At 45.4% G+C, this 26155-nt stretch overlaps 1 protein-coding gene and 1 long non-coding RNA gene across 3 annotated transcripts in view; one reads left to right on the forward strand and one right to left on the reverse strand.

The window, feature by feature from the left end:
* Positions 1-293: 293 nt before the first annotated feature.
* Positions 294-26155, reverse strand: part of LOC140389061 (uncharacterized) — an 81237-nt gene continuing 55375 nt past the window's right edge. Inside the window, exons 5-8 of the mRNA XM_072473223.1 lie at positions 9512-9647; positions 8646-9191; positions 7695-7851; positions 294-7605 (exon numbers count right to left, since the gene is read on the reverse strand). Of these exons, the coding sequence (XP_072329324.1) occupies positions 6830-7605; positions 7695-7851; positions 8646-9191; positions 9512-9647 (1615 nt within the window). The 3' untranslated portion in view covers positions 294-6829. The remainder of the gene's footprint in view (positions 7606-7694; positions 7852-8645; positions 9192-9511; positions 9648-26155) is intronic.
* The window catches only part of LOC140390108 (uncharacterized), a 35467-nt gene continuing 20696 nt past the window's right edge, over positions 11385-26155 (forward strand). For both annotated transcript variants that reach the window (XR_011934559.1, XR_011934558.1), the window contains exon 1: positions 11385-11522. This is a non-coding gene — a long non-coding RNA (uncharacterized lncRNA). The remainder of the gene's footprint in view (positions 11523-26155) is intronic.

A 26155-nucleotide genomic window follows, 5' to 3' on the forward strand; every position in this document is an offset into this window, starting at 1 on the left:
ACACAAAAAAGAGCCAATGACATGGACACAGAGAAAGTAGAAAGCCAATGATCCAAGGAGTTAAACACAGACTGAGCCTCATGACGTAACAGACTCTGCACCTTTCCAAACCTTTCAAAAGCAGCAAGCAGACCATAATGCCCACTGGAAAATATGAATAATTTATCACTGCTAGTCCCTATCAATAAGTTAAAAAGTTTTCAAGCCCCCCACCAACGGAATATCTTGGAGAGAGATACGATCTCCACCGACTCCCCCCCACCCCCCCCCCCCCCCCCTCCCACCTCCACTCCTGAAGAAAAGTGGACCCGATGAACTACACCAATTCTGTGACTTTCACTTTAGTAATGGAGAGGGATAGGTGCGTGCAAGAGGGCAATGTTTACAATTGGGGGAAGGGTAAATACGATGTTGTCAGACAAGAATTGAAGTGCATAAGTTGGGAACATAGGCTGTCAGGGAAGGACACAAGTGAAATGTGGAACTTGTTCAAGGAACAGGTATACGTGTCCTTGATATGTATGTCCCTGTCAGGCAGGGAAGAGATGGTCGAGTGAGGGAACCATGGTTGACAAGAGAGGTTGAATGTCTTGTTAAGAGGAAAAAGGAGACTTATGTAAGGCTGAGGAAACAAGGTTCAGACAGGGCGTTGGAGGGATACAAGATAGCCAGGAGGGAACTGAAGAAAGGGATTAGGAGAGCTAAGAGAGGGCATGAACAATCTTTGGCAGGTAGGATCAAGGAAAACCCCAAAGCCTTTTACACACATGTGAGAAATATGAGAATGACTAGAGCGAGGGTAGGTCCGATCAAGGACAGTAGCAGGAGATTTTGTATTGAGTCTGAAGAGATAGAAGAGGTCTTGAACGAGTACTTTTGTTCTGTATTTACAACTGAGAGGGGCTATATTGTTGGAGAGGACAGTGTGAAACAGACTGGTAAGCTCGAGGAAATACTTGTTACGACGGAAGATGTGTTGGGCATTTTGAAAAACTTGAGGATAGACAAGTCCCCCGGGCCTGACGGGATATATCCAAGGATTCTATGGGAAGCAAGAGATAACATTGCAGAGCTGTTGGCAATGATCTTTTCGTCCTCACTGTCAACAGGGGTGGTACCAGGGGATTGGAGAGTGGCGAATGTTGTGCCCCTGTTCAAAAAAGGGACTAGGGATAACCCTGGGAATTACAGGCCAGTTAGTCTTACTTCGGCGGTAGGCAAAGTCATGGAAAGGGTACTGAAGGATAGGATTTCTGAGCATCTGGAAAGACACTGCTTGATTAGGGATAGTCAGCACGGATTTGTGAGGGGTAGGTCTTGCCTAACAAGTCTTATTGAATTCTTTGAGGAGGTGACCAAGCATGTGGATGAAGGTAAAGCAGTGGATGTAGTGTACATGGATTTTAGTAAGGCATTTGACAAGGTTCCCCATGGTCGGCTTCTGCAGAAAGTAAGGAGGCATGGAATAGTGGGAAATTTGGCCAGTTGGATAACGAACTGGCTAACCAATAGACGTCAGAGAGTGGTGGTGGATGGCAAATATTCAGCCTGGATCCCAGTTACCAGTGGCGTACCGCAGGGATCAGTTCTGGGTCCTCTGCTGTTTGTGATTTTCATTAATGACTTGGATGAGGGAGTTGAAGGGTGGGTCAGTAAAGCTGCAGACTATACGAAGATTGGTGGAGTTGTGAATAGTGAGGAGGGCTGTTGTCGGCTGCAAAGAGACATAGATAGGATGCAGAGCTTGGCTCAGAAGTGGCAGGTGGAGTTTAATCCTGAAAGTGTGAGGTTGTCCATTTTGGAAGGACAAATATGAATGCGGAATACAGGGTTAATGGTAGAGTTCTTGGCAATGTGGAGGAGCAAAGAGATCTTGGGGTCTATGTTCATACATCTTTGAAAGTTGCCACTCAAGTGGATAGAGCTATGAAGAAGGCCTATGGTGTGCTAGCGTTCATTAACAGAGGGATTGAATTTAAGAGCCGTGAGGTGATGATGCAGCTGTACAAAACTTTGGTAAGGCCACATTTGGAGTACTGTGTACAGTTCTGGTCGCCTCATTTTAGGAAGGATTAGAAGCTTTGGAAAAGGTGCAAAGGAGATTTACCAGGATGTTGCCTGGAATAGAGAGTAGGTCTTACGAGGAAAGGTTGAGGGTGCTAGGCCTTTTCCATTTGAACGGAGAAGGATGAGGGGCGACTTGATCGAGGTTTATAAGATGATCAGGGGAATAGTTAGAGTAGACAGTCAGAGACTTTTTCCCCGGGTGGAACAAACCATTACAAGGGGAGATAAATTTAAGGTGAATGGTGGAAGATATAGGGGGGATGTCAGAGGTAGGTTCTTTACCCAGAGAGTAGTGGGGGCATGGAATGCACTGCCTGTGGAAGTAGTTGAGTCGGAAACATTAGGGACCTTCAAGCAGCTATTGGATAGGTACATGGATTACGGTAAAATTATATAGTGTCGATTAATTTGTTCTTAAGGGCAGCACGGTAGCATTGTGGATAGCACAATTGCTTCACAGCTCCAGGGTCCCAGGTTCGATTCCGGCTTGGGTCAATGTCTGTGCGGAGTCTGCACATCCTCCCCGTGTCTGCGTGGGTTTCCTCCGGGTGCTCCGGTTTCCTCCCACAGTCCAAAGATGTGCAGGTTAGGTGGATTGGCCATGATAAATTGCCCTTAGTGTCCAAAATTGCCCTTAGTGTTGGGTGGAGGTGTTGACTTTGGGTAGGGTGCTCTTTCCAAGAGCCGGTGCAGACTCAATGGGCCGAATGGCCTCCTTCTGCACTGTAAATTCAATGATAATCTATGATTAATCTAGGACAAAGATTCAGCACAACATCGTGGGCCGAAGGGCCTGTTCTCTGCTGTATTTTTCTATGTTCTAAGTCAAACAGCTAATTTGCCCAGATACAAAGAGAAGAATTCAAAAAGAAAGGAGCCTCAGGAATAGCTGAAACAACATATCATCACAGATCCCACCCTCATGGGGAGCCCAGAGGAAAATCAGCCCTAGAGGCTCCAGACAAAACCATATGGAGGGAGGAATGAGCCCAGCCTGACATCCAATTGAAGAAGGACCCAACCAATACTAGAACTTAAGCCTAGAAACTTGCAATCAGGAACTGCAGACAACAGGATATCACAACCCAGGAAGTCTCACAGGATCAGAGGTGAGCGGGCAAGATGGATATCGAACTGGCTCGGTCGTAAAGACAGAGGGCAGCAGCAGAAGGATGCTTTTCTAATTGGAGGGCTGTGAATAGTGGTGTTTCGTAGGGATCAGTGCTGGGAACTTTGCTGTTTGAAGTATATATAAATCATTTGGAGGAAAATGTAACTGGTCTGATTCGTAAGTTTGCTGACTACACAAAAGTTGGTGGAATTGCAGATAGTGATGAGAACTGTCAGAAGACACAGATCGGTTGGGGACTTGGGCGGAGAGATGTCAGATGAGAGTTTAATCCGGACAAACATGGGATAATGTATTTTAGAAGAACGAATACGGGTGGCAAATTTACAGTAAATGGCAGAACATTTAAGAGTACTGATAGGTAGAGGGATCTGGGTGTACAGGGCCACAGGTCACAAAGTGGCAACACAGGTGGAGAAGATAGTAAAGAAGCCTTCTTCGGCTCAGGCATTGAGTATAAAAATTGGTAAATCATGCTGCAGCTGTATAGAACCTTAGTCAGGCCACACTTGGGAGTATAGTGTTCAATTCTGGTTGCCACACTACCAGAAGGTTGTGGGGCTTTGGAGAGGGGGCAGAAGAGGTTTACCAGGATGTTGCATGGTATGGAGGGCATTTGCTATGAGGAGAGGTTGGAGAAATTTGGTTTGTTCTCACTGGAACGACGGAGGTTGAGGGGCGACCTGATGGAAGTCTAAAAGATTATGAGGGGCATGGATAATCAGACGCTTTTTCTCAGGGTGGGAGAGTCAATTACATGGGGACATAGGTTTAAGGTGTGAGGGGCAAAGTTTAGAGGAAATGTGTGGGGGAAGTCTTTTTTACATAGAGGGTGGTGGATGCCTGGAACTCGCATCCAGAGAAGATGGTGGAAGCAGGTGCGATAAGGGGCATCTTGACAAATATATAAATAGAATAGGAACAGGGGGATACGGCCCCGAAAGTGTAGAAGGTTTCAAGTTAGACGGGCTGCATGGTCGGCGCAGCCTTGGAGGGCCTAAGGGCCTGTTCCTGTGCTGTACTATTCTTTGTTCTTTGGACCAGTTCTCAGGAGAGCAGACCTGAAGCCCCCCAAAAAAGAAGGGGGGGGGGGGGGCAGAGGCATGACGGGGTAGGCGATCAACTCCTCCGCCTAGTGTGCTCCCCATCCAACCTGGATAACCACCTATGCTGCTGAACTAACCCATTCAGTTTAATCAGACTAGGCCCCACAAGACCCTGGAACAGACGTAAAAGCTCAAGGACACTAACCTCACTCTTATAATGCAGTTTACCCCTTGACACCAAGGGAGCAACAGCAAGAAAATACACTTTGAGAACAAATAGAAACGCAATTCCTGACATGCCCAACACAGTCAAGTAACGCTAGAAAACCAGTCCAGGGATACTCGAAACTCAAGGATTATACAACCGTGCCCGGGCGTGCATCAAAACATACATCCTGACACTCCCACAATGCCGAAGGCACCAACATACTCCCACAATGCCAGAGGCACCAACAACAAGGAAAATAAATCCAGTCCACTCCAGGATACCTAGTCTGTATGTACCATCATAGGATAAGCGCAGATTCCTTAACCCCAGACTAACAAGAGAAAAATACAGAACAAAAGTTGCGACACCACTAGTTCAAATGGAGGAATTTCCTCACACAAAATGATGACATAAGGCCATACCTTTGGGGCAGCACGGTAGCATTGTGGATAGCACAACTGCTTCACAGCTCCAGGGTCCCAGGTTCGATTCCGGCTTGGTTCACTGTCTGTGCGGAGTCTACACATCCTCCCTGTGTGTGCGTGGGTTTCCTCCGGGTGCTCCGGTTTCCTCCCACAGTCCAAAGATGTGCAGGTTAGGTGGATTGGCCATGATAAATTGCCCTTAGTGTCCAAAATTGCCCTTAGTGTTGGGTGGGGTTACTGGGTTATGGGGATGGGGTGGAGGTGTTGACCTTGGGAAGGGTGCTCTCTCCAAGAGCCGGTGCAGACTCGATGGGCCGAATGGCCTCCTTCTGCGCTGTAAATTCTATGATACCAGCTACCTCTACTTCTAATTATGCATCCAACACCTGCTGTGGCGCTACTCCGTAAATAAAGCAAATTGTACCACAAAAACATACCCCTGTGTAAATGCAAGGATTCTAGCACATAAGAAAAAAAACAAGTAAATAGCACACAACACTCAAGACATAGAACTCACTCGGCACACTCCCCGAAAGGAGACCCCTGGCCATTAACCAAGGCCCACCCCCAGCCACCGCTGGATCACACTGGTGGAATAATATAAGTAAGGAAACAAGATAAAAAGATAATGACCTGAATTTGCAGGATAACAGACAAAAAAGGCTTCTGGCTCATCATATTCCCTTATCAGCATGAAAGGCAACATCACATAATAGGTTAGGTGGATTGGCCACGATAAATTGCCCTTAGTGGCCAAAATTGCCCTTAGTGTTGGGTGGGGTTACTGGGTTATGGGGATAGGGTGGAGGTGTTGACCTTGGATAGGGTGCTCTTTCCAAGAGCCGGTGCAGACTCGATGGGCCGAATGGCCTCCTTCTGCACTGTAAATTCTATGATTAAAAAATAATCAAGAGTAAAATCACAACGGAACAAAAAGTTCAGGATTAATGATGAACTTCAGGATAATCCGCCATCTCTGGAGTAAGACAAGGCCGATGCCACGACCGGTTCATTGAGGAACGTTCAAGATTCATCCAGAGTTTCACCAAAGTCTCTGCACCTCTACCATGTTGTCCCGGAGCTGAGATGAGCAGGAACCTGGGCCTGGCAGGTGGTAAAAACCCGTTGCTTCCAGCCACCTCCAACTCTTCTTGACAGACACCAAATGCAAGATAACAGAAGACCAGTGGTCAGAATCTCCATCTGACTCCAGGCCTCGAAGACTGGATGAAATGTGCATCACCAAACTCAAGACTCTGAAAGCATGGAGGCTAGTTCACAAAATTAGCTGGGAATCTCACCACAGCTCTTCTCGGATGACTGAATCGGAACACTCCTCGTCTGACCCTGCTTCCCCAACTCAAGCAGGATGTTCGGCATACCTTCGATCCTTGGAGATCATGCTGCGAGGTTAAAGAGTAAACCACCATCTCGAATGGCAGGTTCTCTTCTCCGCTTCATCCATTTTCTATAGCATATCTCACAATTCATCAACCAATAATCTGTGACTGGGAGCTGGATCATCGTCCGTAATCCTGCTCACAAAGGAGAGCATCACCTTGGCACCGTCAAAGCTCATCATGACCACTGTGAACTAAGCCCCACCTCAGCCATCTCTGATCGTCTCATACAGACTTTGACTTAATTCAGCGCCCTGCTGTTAAAATATTAACCAGGATCTTCCAAAACATGGCACAGATTATACACATCGGATCAAATAATTACAGGTTGCGCATAAGGACAAAAGAAAGGAGGAGTAGTGCCAGAGCTCAGGAAAGAGCAGCCAATCCCCATCTCAAATTTTATTTTCTTTACTTTTGCCGTTAGAAGAGTCAGGGAAAACTTCTCCCATTAAACAAAATGAAAAAATGAAATGAATTCAAAACATCCAGAACCTCCAATAGCCTGACTTTCTTCACCAGTACTCAAATAATTCTCTGAACTATCTTGAGATTCATCCCCCTTTCTCATTGATTCTGAAGGACAACACTACAATCTGAGACAGAATCTGCCTCATTTCATTCAAAGTTTCATTGCGTCTTTGCAGAAGTCGACAATGAATCACATTCCGCTGCTGAAAAATCTCATTGTTTCTTTGTAGAAGTTGCTGAACAATCTCATTGTTTCTTTGTAAATGCTGCTGAAGAATCTCATTATTTCTTTGTAGATGCAGCTGAAGAATCTCATTGTTTCTTTGTAGATGATGCTGAAGAACATCATTGTTTCTTTGCAGATTCTGGCTAACATCCGTCTTAAATCCAGTCAAAGTTTGCTGAGGCAAGTTAGAAATGGCCCGATAACTCACTGTACTTTGAGCCTGTTCCTGATGTAAGCACTCAAGTGGTTTTAGATCATCTCTATTTTCTTCATCAGCAGTAAAGGCCTGATGCTGTCCGTGCACTCGTGGAGACAGCGGAGCTTTTGCTTCCAATGCCGCAAGTTCCTCACCTCTGGAAGGTTCCAAGCGTCCCCTCTCCAGCACAGCAGCCAGAGCATCACAGGCTTCCTTCTTCACACAAGCCACAATATTTAACTTGAACTCACCAACATTACCCTCCAAATTAGACATCTTACCCTCCTGACACTCCTCTCCCTCCTCCACTTCAGCTGCCATGCCACATTGCTGTGAGGTATTCACCTCCGTCCCTTCATCAGCACTTTGAGGAATTTCGGACACTGCTGTCAACTTTCCTCCATCACCATCCGATGCGCTCACAGACACCTGTGTATCTGTCAGAGGAGGAAAATCACAATTATTATCGTTTGTCACATAATTAACTCTCTTCCTGATGGCTTAAACACTCAGCTGCTGACATCACCTTCCCTCATCCCCATATCTGAGCCACCACTGGTTATCCTGGGGTGGGAAAGGCATAACAGCTTCCTTGTGAACTCCTCCTGTTCCGTCAGCTCCTTGATGTACTGAATCCGCCCTTCAGTCAACGAGTGCTCCTGGGTGTTACAGGCCAGATTTACCTAAAGAAATGAAAATGACACATTATCTGAGTGCCGGAGACAGTTTTCAGCCTGCACCCAGAGGGACTTCCAATTAGAGATCAATCTCATGACAAAGTCAGAGCCATCTCCAAGCAAACCTCATTTTACAAAATCTCATGAAATTAGGAAATACAACATAATGATCTTTTTGTATTTTCAACCCAAAAAGGATTGAAAGTTTCAAAAATTAACATATATATATTTGATATTCTGATATTGCCCTCTTGTCTACTTGTCTGTCACATGGAAACCTCTGCATTAGCAGGTGCTTCAATACATATTGATGCCTTCTTTTGGTGAAGTTTGGCGATTTGTTCAAAGGTTAAATTAACCTTCCTGAAATAATTGAACTGTGGGAAGTTGGATAGACACTGCTGAGACAGACAGTTCTCCTCTGTGAGCACTGGAGTGTAAACAACACAGACAATCCTCAGTGTAAGGGGAGCAGGTGAGCTGCAGTGTGAACGTGCTGATGTCTGTGGAGGTCTGCTAACTGCGAATGCTTTGCCGCACACCTCAATATGAATGGTTCCTCACCAGTGTGTGCAGAGGGCTGATTAGCCAGAGAATGATTTGTTACATACATACAGCACATGTGAATCTGTTGGTGTACACAAGAAGCTGATGAGTCCGAGAATGGTTTGTCTCCTGTGTGAATGCGTTGCTCTACGCAGAGGCAAGGTGACTCAGGGAATGATTTGTCACATACTGTGCATGTGAATATGCCGCTTTACACAAGAAGCTAATGAGTCCGAGAATAATTTGTCACGTACCTTGCACGGGAAAGGTTTCTCCACTGTATGAGTATGTCGGTGTCTCTGGAGGCTTGATAACTGCGAGAATGATTTGTCACAGACCTCGCATGTGAAGGGTTTCTCCCCAGTGTGAAGACGTTTGTGTCCACTGAGGCTTGATGACCGTGTGAATGATTTGTCACATACCTCACACGTGAAGGCTTTCTCACCTGTGTGAATGCGTTGGTGCCGACGGAGGTGTGATGACCACGAAAACGATTTATTGCATATTTTGCACATGAAGGGCTTTTCCCCTGTGTGAGTGTGTTTGTGTTGACGGAGGGTCGATGACACTGAGAATGATTTGTTACACACCTCACACGTGAAGGGTTTTTCCCCTGTGTGAACCTGCTGGTGTTGACGGAGGGTCGAAAATTGTGAGAAGGACTTCTCACAAACATCACACCTGAATGGTTTCTCCCCTGTGTGAATCATACGGTGCCTCAGAAGCTTTGTAGAATTCACAAAACCTTTATCACAAATGTGACACTTGAATCGTTTCTCTTCCATGAGGATGCCCTTGTACTAATAGTACAAGGAACAAATGCACCTTAGAAGATCTCATGAACTTGTGGAGTCCCCGACACACCTCAAACTTGAAAAGCCTCCCTCCTGTAGGAATGAGTCAGTGGTTCATGAGGCTCGATGAATGATTGAAGATCTCACCACACTTGAATCCACTCACACTTCTTCCCAACCTCACCCTGGCTGATCACTCACAGCCGAACCTTCGGAAAAGTTGGTTCTGATGGAAGGTTCCACACCACTGACCAGTTTCAGATCTGATGATATGTCAAAGCTCCCCAGATCCGACCGATTTCCAGATGATGGTTTCACTGCCCAACCTTCTCGGTGTTGAGCAATGTTGTGAAATAACTGGATGTCTTCCCACAGTTGTGCAGTTGTTCCTCGGTGATGGTCAGGATCCACCGGCGGTGTCTATCTTCTCTATATTCTCTGCTGTAGTACAATGCTATCCTTCTGTAAAACAGGAAACAGAAGCATTATTTCTACCAACTCACTCTCCTGCTTTACTGAAGGGGCTGAATCCTCAGTTAGAGACTGTTCCACAGTGAGCGTCTGTCTACTATTCCCCTGTGTAGGGATCAGATATAAGTTCTTTCTTTGTCCTCGATGTTTTCAGATCCAAATGTATATTAGGAAACTGGACTAGAAACACCAACAATTTTGCAATTTGTAAACTTTGAGGAGAGAATTCTTCACCCCAGGGATAATTCCACTGACAAATAGGGAACTTTTCTAATAAGATAAACTTTATACTTACAACAGGACCAACTACATTAACACAACAGAAAATAGCTAACAATTAACAGTTAAACAATTCTTAAGATAAAGGGAAACGCTTTAACTTATAACTTCTCTATCTCCAATGAAGCAAAGCCACTTGGCTTTGGTCAAAAGTCACTTGTCAATGAGATACTTGCTGTCCTCTGTGTAGAGATTTGCTTTCAGCAGCAGAGCGACCCTTTCAGACACAAGCTGCAATTCCTTCCGTCTTTGGCAAAAAAGCTAAAATGCATGCTACACACCTGGCTCCTCCCATTAGTTAGATCAATTCTATCCCACTTTGTTACAGTCTTACAAGGGCTAAATAGAACCCCTCAATGAATGAAACCCCAGGGAACCTTCTTCATATAAACAAAAGTTTATTCACTCTATATAGATAAACAATTAAATGGATATAATCAATGATTATCCCACATTTACAACATCTTAATTGCACCTTTTGCAAACACACCACCTGCCTATATGTTAAACCAGGATTTCTCAAAATATTGCTACAACAGATAAATAACGCAATACACATGATTGTCAAATACACTCTGTTTCCAGCTGGAACAGAGGATAGTGACCAAGAGCTGACAACGCGGTTACTTTGTTTACACCGCTCAGACACAATCTTAACAGGCACAGTGCAAATAATGGAAAAGACAGTCACGTGAAGTGTAAAACGAGCACTCAATTCACAATGAGCTCCAGTTGCGCTGGCAAAAATCAGTTTTACCCTCAGAGTTTGTGTTTAATATAAAAAATAATCAGGAAATATTTAATTTGATGGATATTTTGAAATGTCCCTCCTTGTTTTCCCAAATTATTTGAAGAAACACACTGAGCTGGAAGTGCTGTAAGCTAAGGAAAATATTGCTTCAGTGTAGCTGATTGAAGGGTTCTGGTTTATCCTGGGAAATTAGATACACTGCACTCACTCAGACTGCACATCCCAAATTCAGCTCTCAAACAGAGCATTGGGCAAAACTATCAAATCCAAGCCCAGGCTTCTGGGAAGGCCGAGGCTTTCAGGTAAAATCTTTAAGGACATTAATTGACATTTCAATAAATCTGTCTCTGCCCCTCGCAGATAATTACACCTCACCTTCTTATATTCAGGAATGACCCATCAACAAAACACAGTCTGTAAATCAGAAGGGAAATGCTTCCAATAAACACTCAATATCCAACACACAGCCAATCAAACAGCTCAGCACAAAGCACCGAGTAAACAGGTCTCTGAGCTGGATCTTCTCACACAGCATAAGGGTCATTTGCACACCTGATTGCCCACAGGATAGTCAGACTGCCTGAACATTAGTGTGGATATTGTGCAATGTAATTCTTCTAAATTCTGCTCCTTCACTCACCATCTCCTGACTTGGTTTGGAGTCCCTACAGGAAGTGAAGCAGCTGTGGTAGAGGAAGAGGAGAGAATGGGCAGAGTGGGTGGGCTCTCTGATTGACGTCTCTCACAGACAATCCAAATATTTCTGCAGGAACAGGAGCTTCCTGAAGTTTGGGAAACTGACCGGGGAAACGGAGGCGACTTTGACAGCAGCTCAGGTGGGGATTTAAACTTGTCATTGTCCCATCTGAATAAAACCTCACTTATTGCAGTTGCTGTCTCAGTTCCCCTGGTAAATGTTTGACAGATTTCTAGTGGAGGAATACCATTCTTCATCCTCGGAGGCTTTCAAACTGACATCAGTGTGGGATATGTAGGCTCGGATGTGTTTGACAGCAGATCAGAAAAGATAGACCCACAGCATCCAAGGCAGTGATGACGTGCAGTAGTGGGATCAACACATGGACAGGAGAAAGGGACACAGGAGAGAGAGACATACCTAGGAGATAAAGAAAGAGAGAGACGGGGGAGAGGGACACAGGAGAGCGAGAGAGAGATCTGAAGCGGGGAGACTGACCCAGTGATCATAGAGTATCTTTATTCCTGGAAGAGTGACTTGGTGACTCAGGGAGTGTGGTGGGGCTCACTGTGTGAGCAGATGCCACAGGATTTGATATCTTACAGGCCCTGTCCAGGGGTCACCTGTTGTATTATATTAAATGAATCCACTGAATTACTATTATTCCTGAGTATTTTTGACATTAAATACATACTCAAAGGGTTAACGGATCTTTGCCAGTGCAACACAAGCTCATCTTGAATCGATAGCCCATTTTACACTCCACCTGACTCTTTTCCATTGCCCTCAAAGTGCCTCGGAAGATGGGGGGCCTTAGTGGAGGAAAGAAAGTAGCCACTCTTGGTCACTATCCAGTGTCCCTGCTGGAAACAGAGGGTTTGTGACAGTCAAGTGAGGAAAAAGAAAGGACTTGTATCTGATCCCCACACAGGAGAATAACAGATTGACACTCACTGTGGAACAGTCTCTAACTGAGGAGTCAGTCCCATCAGCAAAGGAGTTTCCTTTTTCTGTTTTACCTAAGGATTGCATCGTACTACAGCAGAGAATACAGAGAGGAAAGACACCACAGATGGATCCTGATCATCACCCAGGGAACAGCTACACAACTGAGGGAAGATATCCAGTCTCTTCGCAGCATTGCTCAACAGAGAGATGGTTGGGCAGTTAAACCATCATCTGGAAATCAGTCGGGTTAGGGGAGCTTTGACATATCATTAGATCTGAAACTGGTCAGTAGTGTGGAACCGTTCATCAAACACAACCTATCAGAAGGCTGTGGGTGATAGATCAGAGTGAAACTGGGAAGAAGTACGAGTGGGCCCCAAGTGTGGTGAGAGCTTCAGTCATTCATTGAGCCTCATGAAATACTGATGCGAGCAAAACTTTATAAAATTGTTGTCTTCCAACCAGAACATCACCAGACTATCACACAGTAATGGAGAGCAAGCAGTAAAGTGGGATTAAGCTAGGTGGCCCATGGGGAAAAACATTGTCATGGATTTGAAGGGTCATTAATCTGTTTCTGTACCTCAACACTTTACATGATCACTGCAGATGTTGGAAATATTTTAATAGAGAATATATAAAACGTTTCTTGAACTGGAAGTTTGTATTCAAAAAAAGTTCAAATAGAATATATTTATCATTGTGTGCCTTTTAAATTTTTGTATTTTTACTATCTGCAGATTACACTATCTTGTAACATATCCATTTGATAATGAGAGTAGACTAATACTTCACTCTGGAGGACTGTTCAGGATCTTAATTCTCAATATGGACAGACAGTATTTAATTCATATTATGTGGTGTAAAAGTTGTAGAACATGTTATATATAGAAAATGCAAAATCCACATTAGTTATGGAGAGCCGGCTGGGCGGCACGGTGGTTAGGATTGCTGCCTCACAGCTCCAGGGTCCCAGGCTTAATTCCGGCCTCGGGTGACTGTGTGGAGTTTGCACATTCTCCCCGTGTCTGCGTGGGTTTCCTCCGGGTGCTCCGGTTTCCTCCCACTGTTCAAAGATGTGCAGTGTAATGACCTCCAATTGGCATTATTGGTTGGCCAATTGGAGTATGAGCTCCGTCAATGATAGCTCATTGAGGGGGCCCATATAAGTACCTGTGTAGGCTTTGTGAGGCAGTCTTAAGTTGACTGGAATGCTAGCAGCACTGCTTGGAGCTGCTCTTGTATATAGTTATTGCAAATAAATACTGGTGTAGTGACGGAACCCCTGCCTCCTGTGCAGGTTAGGTAGATTGGCCACGCTAAGTTTCCCCTTAGTTAGGACGGTTTACTGGGATTACAGGGATAGGGTGGAAGCCTGGGCTTAAGTGGGGTGCTCTTTCCAAGGGCTGGTGCAGACGCGATGGGCCAAATGGCCTCCTTCTGCACTGTAAATTCTATGATGCCGTCAGGTGAGAGGTTGTTCAAGTCTGAGGTGTGTGAGGAAGGCTCCACAGGCTCATAAGATCTCCTGACCTAACACACTGTCCCACCACTAATACAAGGAATTAAACATTCCACAATCACCAACATTGGGTGCTCATCAATACAGTCACACGGGAGAGAGGCCATTCAAATATGAGGTCTGTAACAAAGCATTCTTGCAGTCATGGTGTCTTCTACAACAGCAGAGGGTTCACACAGGGGAGAAACCCTGCAGAGGTGAGGAATGTGACAAATCTTTCTCCCAGTCATCGAATCTCCTGCTCCGTAGGGGATTCACACAGGGGAGAAACCTTTCAGATGTGATAAAAGAAAATTACTGCAGATGCTGAAATCTTAAACAAAAACAGAAAATGCTGGACAATCTCAACAGGTCTGACAGCATCTGTGGAAATAGAATAGAGCTAAAATTTCAAGTCTGGATGACAAAGGTAGGGTGGGTTGGGCGAGGGAATGGACTTAGGTGGAGTGCTCTATTGGAGGGTCAGTTCAGACTTGATAGGCCAAATGGGCTCCTTCTGCACTCAGGGATTCTATGATTACAGGTTCCATCCTTTGTCACTGAAGTTTGGAGTAATCTCTGACCATTGGAATTGGCAGCCAAACTAAAGCAACTTTGATATAAACTGTTTGTAGTATAGAATTATTGAATTTACAGTGCAGAAGGAGGCCATTTGGCCCATCGGGTCTGCACCAGCCCTTGGAAAGAGCACCCCACTTAAGCCCAGGCTTCCACCCTATCCCTGTAACCCCAGTAACCCGACCTAACTAAGGGGCAACTTAGCGTGGCCAATCCACCTAACCTGCACATCTTTGAACAGTGGGAGGAAACCGGAGCACTCGAAGGAAGTCACCCGAGGCCGGAATTAAGCCTGGGACCCTGGAGCTGTGAGGCAGCAATCCTAACCACCGTGTCGTCCAGCCGGCACTCCATAACTAATGTGGATTTTACATTTTCTATACATAACATGTTCTACAACTTTTACACTACAGAATATGAATTAAATACTGTCTATCCATATTGAGAATTAAGATCCTAAGCAGTCCTCCAGAGTGAAATTTTAGTCTACTCTCATTATCAAATGGATATGTTACAAGATAGTGTAATCTGCACATAGTAAAAATACAAAAATTTAAAAGGAACACAATGATAAATATATTCTATTTGAACTTTTTAAAATACAAACTTCCAGTTCAAGAAACGTTTTATATATTTTCTATTAAAATATTTCCAACATCTGCAGTGATCATGTAAAGTGTTGAGGTACAGAAACAGGTTAATGACCCTTCAAATCCATGACAATGTTTTTCCCCATGGGCCACCAACTTAATCCCACTTTACTGCTTGCTCTCCATACCCGTGTGATAGTCTGGTGATGTTCTGGTTGGAAGACAACAATTTTATGAAGTTTTGCTCATGGCTCAGTGTTTCAGGAGCAAGAGGCTCATGGCAGTAAACTGAAGTCACAAGGCTGCAGCGCTCTCTCTCCGTCACGATGTTCACCAGTAGCACGGCTCCACACCAGAAAATTACCTCACAGTGATAAAAGCACCAATCCTGTATGTCAAAAAATGAATCAGCATCATGCAGTTAGGTTGTATTAGGAACATTTGGCCAGATGAAGGCCCTAAGACTTTCATGTGAAAACATTTAAGTTGTATGCTGCAGCTTGTATTTGTACAAAAACAGAGAATGATCATGTAAGACTAGCAAAGGGCAGGAAGGCTGCATGAATGCAGCAGCAGTAACAGAGTAACAGTGATTGTGGAGCACTTTGTGGCAACTACTTGGTATAAGAAACATTGCATAACCTTATCTGCAGAGCTTTAATCTAGTCATAAGAAGGAGGAACAGGAGTAGGCCACCTGGCCCCTCGAGCCTGCTCCGCCATTTAATGAGATCATGGCTGATCTTTGTGGACTCAGCTCCACTCTCCGGCCCGTACACCATATCCCCGAATCCCTTTATTCTTTAGAAAGGTATCTATCTTTTTCTTAAAAACGTTTAAAGAAGGAGCCTCAACTGCTTCACTGGGCAAGGAATTCCAGAGATTCACATCCCTTTGGGTGAAGAAGTTCCTCCTACACTCCGTCCTAAATCTACTTCCCCTTATTTTGAGGCTATGCCCCCTAGTTCTGCTTTCCCCGACCAGTGGAAACAACCTGCCTGCATCTATCCTATCTATTCCCTTCATAATTTTATATGTTTCAATAAGATCCCCCCACATCCTTCTAAACTCCAATGAGTACAGTCCCAGTCTACTCAACCTCTCGTCATAATCTAATCCCCTCAACTCTGGGATCAACCTAGTGAATCTCCTCTGCACTCCCTCCAGTGCCAATATGTCCTTTCTCAGGTAAGGAGACCAAAACTGAATACAATACTCCAGATGCGGCCTCACCAACACCCTATACAATTGCAGCATAACCTCCCTAGTCTTGAACTCCATCCCTCTAGCAATGAAAGACAAAACTCGATTAGCCTTCTTAATCACCTGTTGCACCTGCACACCAACTTTTTGCGACTCATGCACCAGCACACCCAGGTCCCTCTGCACAGCAGCATGTTTTAACATCTTACCGTTTAAATAATAATCCATTCTGCTGTTATTCCTCCCAAAATGGATAGCCTCACACTTGGCAACATTGAATTCCATCTGCCAGACCCTAACCCATTCACCTAACCTATCCAAATCCTTCTGCAGACTTCCGGTATCCTCTGCCCTTTTTGCTTTACCACTCATCTTAGTGTCGTCTGCAAACTTTGACACATTGCACTTGGTCCCCAACTCCAAATCGTCTATGTAAATTGTGAACAACTGCGGGCCCAACACTGATCCTTGAGGGACCCCACTAGTTACAGGTTGCCAACCAGAGAAACACCCATTTATCCCCACTCTCTGCTTTCTGTTAGTTAACCAATCCTCTACCCATGCTACCACTTTACCCTCAATGCCATGCATCTTTAGTTTATGCAGCAACCTTTTGTGTGGCACCTTGTCAAAAGCTTTCTGGAAATCCAGATATACCACATCTATTGGCTCCCCGTTATCTACTGCACTGGTAACGTCCTCAAAAAATTCTACCAAATTAGTCAGACACGACCTACCCTTTGTGAACCCATGGTGCGTCTGCCCAATGGGACAATTTCCCTCCAGGTGCCCCGCTATTTCCTCCTTAATGATAGATTCCAGCATTTTCCCTACTACCGAAGTTAAGCTTACCGGCCTATAATTACCCGCTTTCTGCCGACCTCCTTTTTTAAACAGTGGTGTCACGTTTGCTACTTTCCAATCCTCTGGGACCACCCCAGAGCCTAGTGAATTTTGATAAATTATCACTAGTGTGTTTACAATTTCCCTAGCCATCTCTTTTAACACTCTGGGATGCATCCCATCAGGGCCAGGAGACTTGTCTACCTTTAGCCCCATTAGCTTGCCCAATACTGCCTCCTTAGTGATTACAATCATCTCAAGGTCCTCACCTATCATATCTTTATTTCCATCAGTCACTGGCATGTTATTTGTGTCCTCCACTGTGAAGACTGACCCAAAAAACCTGTTCAGCTCCTCAGCCATTTCCCCGTCTCCTATTATTAAATCTCCCTTCTCATCTTCCAAAGGACCAATATTTACCTTAGCCACTCTTTTTTGTCTTATATATTTGTAGAAGCTTTTACTATCTGCTTTTATGTTCTGAGCCAGTTTACTTTCATAATCTACCTTACTCTTCTTTATAGCTTTTTTAGTAGCTTTCTGTTGTCCCCTAAAGACTTCCCAGTCCTCTAGTCTCCCACTAATTTTTGCCACTTTGTATGTTTTTTCCTTCAATTTGATACTCTCCCTCACCTCCTTAGATATCCACGGTCGATTTTTCCCCTTTCTACCGTCTTTCTTTTTTGTCGGTATGAACCTTTTCTGAACACTGTGAAAGATCACTTGGAAGGTTCTCCACTGTTCCTCAACTGCTTCACCATGAAGTCTTTGCTCCCAGTCTACCTTAGCTAGTTCTTCTCTCATCCCATTGTAATCGCCTTTATCCATAATCTAGTCCATAATCTTTCTCCTCATCCAGCGTTGCTAACGTCATTCAGCCTGCTATCTCCAGTCTTTCCAGGGCTAGTGCCTTTTTTAGTAATCTATCTTCATTCAGTAAGCAAACCTGAATGGGCATGAATGAAAATAAACCATTTTGAAGGAAAAAACCCTTGGCTTGCAACCAAAAATTTCGACCTTAAATTGGCTGCTGCAGGTTTTAATTTCCCACTCAAAAAATGTTGATGGGAGGTCTTACATTGTAAAATCTGTACGTGAATAGGAATTTCTACAGATATTTTCCACTGTTTGCTATCTTTATCAAAAGAGTAGACAGGAGAACAGTGCAGTCCACTAAGTTTTAGACGTATGCCCATAAACAATGAGATAACCCTCTGCAGCTAAGTTGAGGGAAGATTAGAGAAAAGAATGGGGGATAAAAACAACACTATTTGGGGCGAAGTCAGAAAGAGAAAAGTTGAGAACCTGTCAAAAAGAGGGCATCCAAATTGTTTTCGCTAGATATTTGGGCAGAAACATGAGTCTGTGTTGAAAATATCGAATTCTGGTGTATGATATGGTAATTCCACGATAATAATAGTCTATATATCCAGGCATAATAAAGCAAACCTAATACAACCACTGATATGATTAGAATAATCCAGTACTGTGGCATAATGCAAGAAACTAACACAATGGAAGCAGTACCTTCAACAAAGTTAACAGAATGCATTAAAGTAAAAGACGTTAAGGAGTCAAAGAGTAATTATATAATATATTTCAACTTATTACTATGCAGAGGTCAGGATTACAGTAATAGCTAGCAGCAGGATGGATTTATTCTTCTTCCACTGTAGTTAATATTTCTCTCCCATCATATGAATGTAAAAATATATTTGGACAGGGAAAGACTAGGTGCCCCATCAAATCTGCCTCACACAGTTGCAATGCCATCAGGCATCATGTTAAGAATAGGATTCAGTTTCTTCTGGATGTATCAACTGCATGCCTTTCCGCTTCAGGAGATGACAAATCTTTTATATTTGCTGCACATGAGGATGAAGTTAATTAAAGTGTGCAATCATAGGTGGCCACAGCAAATATTCATTCATAAGAACTAGGAGCAGGAGTAGGCCATCTGGCCCCTCGAGCCTGCTCCGCCATTCAATGAGATCATGGCTGATCTTTTGTGGACTCAGCTCCACTTTTCCACCCGAACACAATAACCCTTTATTCCTTTATTCTTCAAAAGCTATCTATCTTTATCTTGAAAACATTTAATGAAGAAGCTTCAACTGCTTCACTGGGCAGGGAATTCCATAGATTCACAACCCTTTGGGTGAACAACTTCCTCCGAAGCTCAGTCCTAAATTGATTTACTCTTATTTTGAGGCTATGCCCCCTAGTTCTGCTTTCACCCACCAGTGGAAACAACCTCCCCACATCTATCCTATCTATTCCCTTCATAATTTTATATGTTTCTATAAGATCGCCCCGCATCCTTCTAAATTCCAACGCGTACAGTCCCAGTGTACTCAAACTCTCCTCGTAATCCAACCCCCTCAACTCTAGGATTATGTGGATCTAGGAGTTAAAATCATAGATTATCATAGAATTTACAGTGCAGAAGGAGGCCATTCGGCCCACCGAGTCTCCACTGGCTCTTGGAAAGAGCACCCTACCCAAGGTCAACACCTTCACCCAACACTAAGGGCAATTTTGGACACTAAGCGCAATTTAGCATGGCCAATCCACCTAACCTGCACATCTTTGGACTGTGGGAGGAAACCGGAGCACCCGGAGCAAACCCACGCACACACGGGGAGGATGTGCAGACTCCGCACAGACAGTGACCATAAACATCTCATGGCATTAAAAAGGGGTAGCAAAATGGAGAGGTTCAGGACGAAAACCTCGAGTTTAGGACCAAGCGAACTTAAAGCACAGCTTCAAAGGTGAAATTGTGGATAAAATTGTGAATTGTGGCCAGAATAGGAAGAGAGCAGAGATCTCAAAGGTACATAGAGTTGGAGGAGATGTCAGAGGTAGGGGAGGGGCGAGTTGTTAGGCCAGGTGCTAGAAAGGTAAGTAAGCAGAGGGGTGATGGGTAAATGAACTTTGGAGGGAGTTAAGATACATGCAGCAGAATTTGAAATGAGGACATGTATGAAAGGTGGAGGATGGGAAGCTGACTCGGAGACTTGACCATTCCAAAGCAATATCAGTAACAAAGACATGGATGAGGGTTTCAAAATAGATACGGTGAGGCAGAGTCAAAGTTGAGTAGTTACCCAGGTAGAAGAAGGCTGAGTTAGTGATTGTGTGTTTATGTGGCCCAAACACCGCATTATGGTTGCAAACGGTCTTACTCAGCCGAAGACATTTGCCAGGGATGGAAACTCATGGAATGAAGTTTGTTGTCAGGGCCAAATACAAGGACCTCAGTCTTTCCTGTACTTAGTTGGAAGAAATATTTACTCATCTAATATTGGATGTCAGGTTTGTAGTGTGACAATGAAAGACGTTGACGGAGTCCCATAGAGGTGGTGGTGAGATAGAGTTGAGTATTGTGACAGACATGTGCAACCTAATATGTTTTAGTATGATATTGATGAAAGTTAGCTTATATAAGAGAAATAGAAGGGGGCAAGGATAGATCTTTAGGGACCTCCAAAGACTAACATTCCATGAGTAAAAGGAGTGCTACTGATGATGGTTTTCTGGCTAAGATTCGATAGATAAAAATGGAAATACAACACAGCTGGATGATGGAGGACAGAGTGAAGGAGGATAGTGTGTCCTGCGTGTTGAAGGCTGCAGGTAGGTCGAGAAACATAAAAATAGGAGGAGGCCATTCGGCCCTTTGAGCCTGCTCCCCATTCATTATGATCATGGCTGATAATCCAACTTAATAGCCTAATCCCACTTTCCCCCCATATCCTTTGACCCCCCTCCGCACTAAGTATTCTGTGCGATTTTCCCTTGATGTGAGTGTGTGTCAGTAAAGTGAGCCTGCTCTCAGAGCTAGAATCAGACCCAGCTTTAGTTGGTCATGTGAATTATAGACAGATCCTCTTCAGGTGACGGTGTTTGACTAATATCATGGGTAATGTTTGTACTCTACTGTCTGGGAGGACTGCTATCCTGAATGTGGTGAGTGAATGGGGTTGAGTCCCTACAGACCTGAGTTCCCTCAGCCCATCATACCTCTATGTAATAACGGTGAAATTTGTTCACCTTCCAAGATTCATTTCATGTTCTGGGAAAGATCTTGAGACATTTTGAAAATGTTTTGCTATTCTGGTTCATTCATTGTTTGGTGAAAGCTGAATATTGTGGTTTTTTTTTGTAGTTTTATCATTCTTCTGTATAGATTTCGAATGCACACTAAATTCATATTTTTAAACTTAACCAAAACTACCTGATTCGTCAGTCGAGTATTTCTATTCACTGAAACACTCAAGCCTACAGTAAGTGTTCTGTGTCAATGTCACTGTATAATGGCTTTTCATTTGACTAATTTCAAGTTCACAGGAAATATTTCCATAAGAAAGACTTGCATTTTTATATCAACTTTCAAAGAGGGCATCCAAAAATATTGACATGCATTTTGAAGTGCAGACACTGTAGTAATATCAGAATGTGAGAATCCATTTGAGCACAGCAAGGTCCCACAAGCCCCAAGATGATAATGACCAGATCCTGTTTTTATTATATTGATTGTAAGAGACATATTAACCAGAACATCAGCAATAACTCCCCTGCTTCTTATACAATGTCGTGTCATGGGATCTTTTACAATCACGTGAGAAAGCAGAAAGATGGTCCCTCTGACAGTACAGCACTCTCTCAGTGCTGCACGGGAATATCAGCCTCAGAGGTCAAGACTCTGGAATGAGACTTGAACCCACAACATTCTGACTCAAAGACGAGAGTGCTAACTAAGCCACAGCTGACAATAACAAATAATAGGCACAATTTAATGGAAAGGTTTCTATGTGGTAGCGAGCGGGAACTGCTGCAAGCTTCCCGACACTCGGCCTGGCATGGCCATCACCACTATAAAACGAGCTTCAAGCCGCAAATGACTGTCCTGCTGATTGATTCGCCGGGACTGCGCTCGCAAGCCCCCTGCTAAGAAGGGAGAACAAAAACAAAGAACAAAGAAAAGTACAGCACAGGAACAGGCCCTTCGGCCCTCCACGCCCGTGCCGACCATGCTGCCCGACTAAACTACAATCTTCCACACTTCTTGGGTCCGTATCCCTCTATTCCCATCATATTCATTTATTTGTCAAGATGCCCCTTAAATGTCACTATCGTGACATCACTTAAACCACTCCTGCACAGCCAACCCCACCAGGCATGCCACCAAGGACACCAGTCATATGATTTGGGGATGCAAACCTGCCCCGACAGTTGGACACGGTAGTGGTCAGATGAAACGCCCTGTTCTCCCGAGGGTCTCAGAGGATCAGCAACAGGGTAGCCAGTGCCTCCTGGGAGTAAATGGCAGCGGCCGTCAATTGGGGGAGTGTCACCAGAAGGACTGGCTCCCAGTGCTATAAGAAGGTCAACGACCTCCACCAGGCCACACATGTGGGTTGGCACTAGCCCCTGACTGACCCCACCTTTCTCCACGAGCATGCGCTTGACACTGCCCCCGGCCAACCCATATCCAGCAATGCCACCAACGCCCCTGCTGCCATACTCCCCATTTCCACTCCATGCTCCCCATACTACCCACCCCCCATACTCCCTACTCCGTCAAACGTCCCATTCCCCCCCCCCCCCGCCCCCCACCAAACCCCCGCCCCCGATCTATGCGATGAATGACGTGTACAGCTCTCTGCCCCCTCTATGTCCCTGCAGGAGAGGTTATCCCACAACATATGTGAGAGGGCCCAGACAGACGGCAGGGTGCTGGATATCAGAGTCCTCACCCCTTAGCTCACCTCACCCCTGGAGGTCGCAGGGGTGGCCCGAGGACAGATCTGTCACTGACATTGAGGTTGGTACACGGTGCAGAGGTGAGGTTACACCGGCCCCCACCCAGATGACCTATCACACATGAGTTGTTAATGCCATACAGACTGACACATCCCTCCCACTGGCCACATGTCCAATCTCCCGCAGAATCCTCAGCCAACAATGCCAGCCCATCTGGAGTCCCCTCCCCACTGCCCACGAGAAAAGGTTGGAGGGGAGCTCTGAGAAGACAATCATATTCATGGCACAGCTGTCATCACCATCCTCCACCAGCTCAGAGACACACACCTCGGTAGGTAACAGTAGTGGACAGGCTTCTGGGGCATATTCTGGGGAGCACCACACAGTTGCTGATGCTCATCAGGTGGTGGCAGGAATGCCCAGGCAAGACAGCAATCAGAGGTCTGCTGGATGACAGGTCCTAGTCAAATGCTGACCCTCTGGACCAGGTTTACCGTTGATGCAGACACTAGAGTGCAGCCGTGATATTCAGAGCAACCCTCCTGCAGGTCGATAGTCAAATGGAGACGTCCCAGAGGCCACAGGTGCAGAAGATGGCTCTGGCAATTCATGGCACTGAAGCCAACACTGCTAGGGTGGCGACTGCAGTGGAGAGCCTGGTGCACGATATCAGCAACATGAGTGAAGGTGTCCATGGCTCAGTCAGTTACACTAATTGATGAGCACCTCGATAGCAGGGCCCAGTCTCTGAGGGACATGACCCAGGTGGACCTTGATGTGGCGCTGAGGAGCATGTCCCAGTCTTAGGTCGGCATTGCCAAGGCACTTCAGAGCATGTCCTGGTCACTGGGGGTTGTGTCCCAGTCTCAGGTGCACATTGCCGAGACCCTACGGAGCTGTCCCAGTCACTGAGGAGCATCGCCGAGGGGATTGACACTGTGCTCGACCCAGCTGCCCCTCCATCCCCAGGCGAACTGCAGCTCAATATGGGTACTGATGGGAAGGGGTTGGGAGGATTGGATGGGGACGCATCATCAGGGTTTTGGGGCAGTTAGGGACACATATGTATAGCAGTAAAAAATGTTGCACTCGAGAAATATGATGCCTCTGGCACTTTCTTCCGCAATGCGGGTCGACCACCAATCCCTTGTCGCAGCTCCCCGGACGGAGGTCCTGGAGCAACCAGCGGTGTCTTCTTCCGCAGGACCCTCCATTCCCCATTGTTCCCTCCACTACCCTGCCATCCAACCCACCTTGCCCATGCATCAACTGCTGCAGCGACGGCCCCTGTTCACCAGACCCTATACCTTTTACCCCAGGCACCCGCACGTAACTTTACCTGGACCAAGCGCTGAACACGCATCCCCGTGCACACATCCACCCTCTGGTTGGCGATATGTCCCTAGTGAAGGGCCCCAGCTGCTGGGTGTTCAGATGTTGGCTGCTCCGTGGTGTTGCCTCTCGCAGTATCCAAACATCACGGTCTGATTGGGATGCTAGGCAATAATTCCCACATGCTACATGGCATGGCTACCCACAGGGATCCACTTGGGAGGTGTGAAGTGCTCACTTAACTACCACTGCCAATTCCCAATTAGCAATAGTATTCAGCTTCGCGGCTAGAGGCCTCCATGGTCAATGGGAGTTATGGGTGGTCTGGGGCTGGGGTTGCCCTCGGAGCAGGAACACACAATCCAGGAATGGCATGGCTGACCCATGGATGATGAGACACCCATATCCCCCCTCCCCCATACCCCGCCTCCCCCGCCGCACCAGGCCATGGGGATCACCCCCCAGCCATCAAACCCCCTCCCCCCATTATTTCTATGGTGATTGGCCTTAAGTGGTGATTATTGCTTTCTCGCCAAACTATGGCGAGTTCCTGATTTTGCCGGTTAGATCACAAACCGATTGGCGCCCGATGTAGTTCGCATTTTTGGCCTCTCGCTTAAGCACAACGTGCCCATTAAATTATTCCCAATATTCTTGGTTGTATTAGATTAGGTTTCTGAGAGGTCAAGGCCCAAGGCTATGCACAGAATGCTTTTCCCCCTGAAAACTAGCAGCCTGATTTGATTTAAATTAGTAACTAGTTGGAGCTGCAGGTGTCAGTGTTGTCTTTGTGTCTGGGTTCCTGAAGCTGTGAAAGGCGGTAAAGTCCCTGGTGTCAGCAGGAAAGGACTTCTTAAGAGATTGTCTTTAATCAGTACTATAAGACTATAAGATATAATCCATCTGGATTGGCTTGAACTCAAAACGTTGCTCTCTGAGTCAGAGTGTTCTTGGTTCAAGTCCCACATCAGGACATGAGCACAAAATTCCTGATTGATACTCCAGTGCAGTATTGAGGGGTGGAAGAGATTACAGAGGTAGGGACATGGGAGGCCATGGAGGGAATTGAAAACAAGCATGAAAACCTCACTAAAAGTAACACTGAGCTTTCCTTGGAGGAATGGGTTATCCCTCGAGTTTTATTCATGACAGACTGTTAGAACTGTGCCTGCTGGGCAGCACGGTGGCACAATGAGTAGCACTGCTGCCTCACGGCGCTGAGGTCCCAGGTTCGACCCCGGCTCTGGGTCACTGTCCATGGGGAGTTTGCACATTCTCCCCGTGTTTGCATGGGTTTCGCCCCCACAACCCAAAGATGTGCAGGGTAGGTGGATTGACCATGCTAAATTGCCCATTAATTGGAAAAAATTAATTGGATAATCTAAATTTTAAAAAAAAGAACTGTGCCTGAACAATAGAACTTTCATTACTGAATGATAGCAGAATGGTTAATCAGCAATACTAGATCGAGTGAATGTGGAGAGGATGTTTCCACAAGTAGGAAAAACTAGAACCCGACGGCACAGCCTCAGACTGAAGCAACGTGACAGCCTCCTCGAACAGGCGCTGGAATGTGGCGACTAGGGGCTTTTCACAGTAACTTCATTGAAGCCTACTTGTGACAATAAGCGATTTTCATTTCATTTCATTTTTCATATAGGAGCAGAATTAGGCCATTCGGCCCATCGAGTGTGCTTCACCATTCAATCATAGCTGATCTGTTTCTCATTCCCATTTGCCTGCCTTCTCCCCATAACCCCTGATCCCCTATTCATCACGAACCTATCTATTTCTGTCTTAAAGACACTCAGTGGTTTGGCCACCACAGCCTTCTGTGGCAAAGTGTTCCACAGATTCACCACCCTCTGGCTGAAGAAATTCCTCCTCATCTCAGTTTTAAATGATCGTTGCTTCAGTCTGAGGCTGTGCCCTCGGGTTCTAGTTTTTCCTACTTGTGGAAACATCCTCTCCACATCCACTCGATCTAATGTTGCTGATTAACCATTCT

The sequence above is a fragment of the Scyliorhinus torazame genome, chromosome 14 (genome assembly GCF_047496885.1).
Source record: "Scyliorhinus torazame isolate Kashiwa2021f chromosome 14, sScyTor2.1, whole genome shotgun sequence".
In the NCBI taxonomy this organism is placed as follows: Eukaryota; Metazoa; Chordata; class Chondrichthyes; order Carcharhiniformes; family Scyliorhinidae; genus Scyliorhinus; species Scyliorhinus torazame.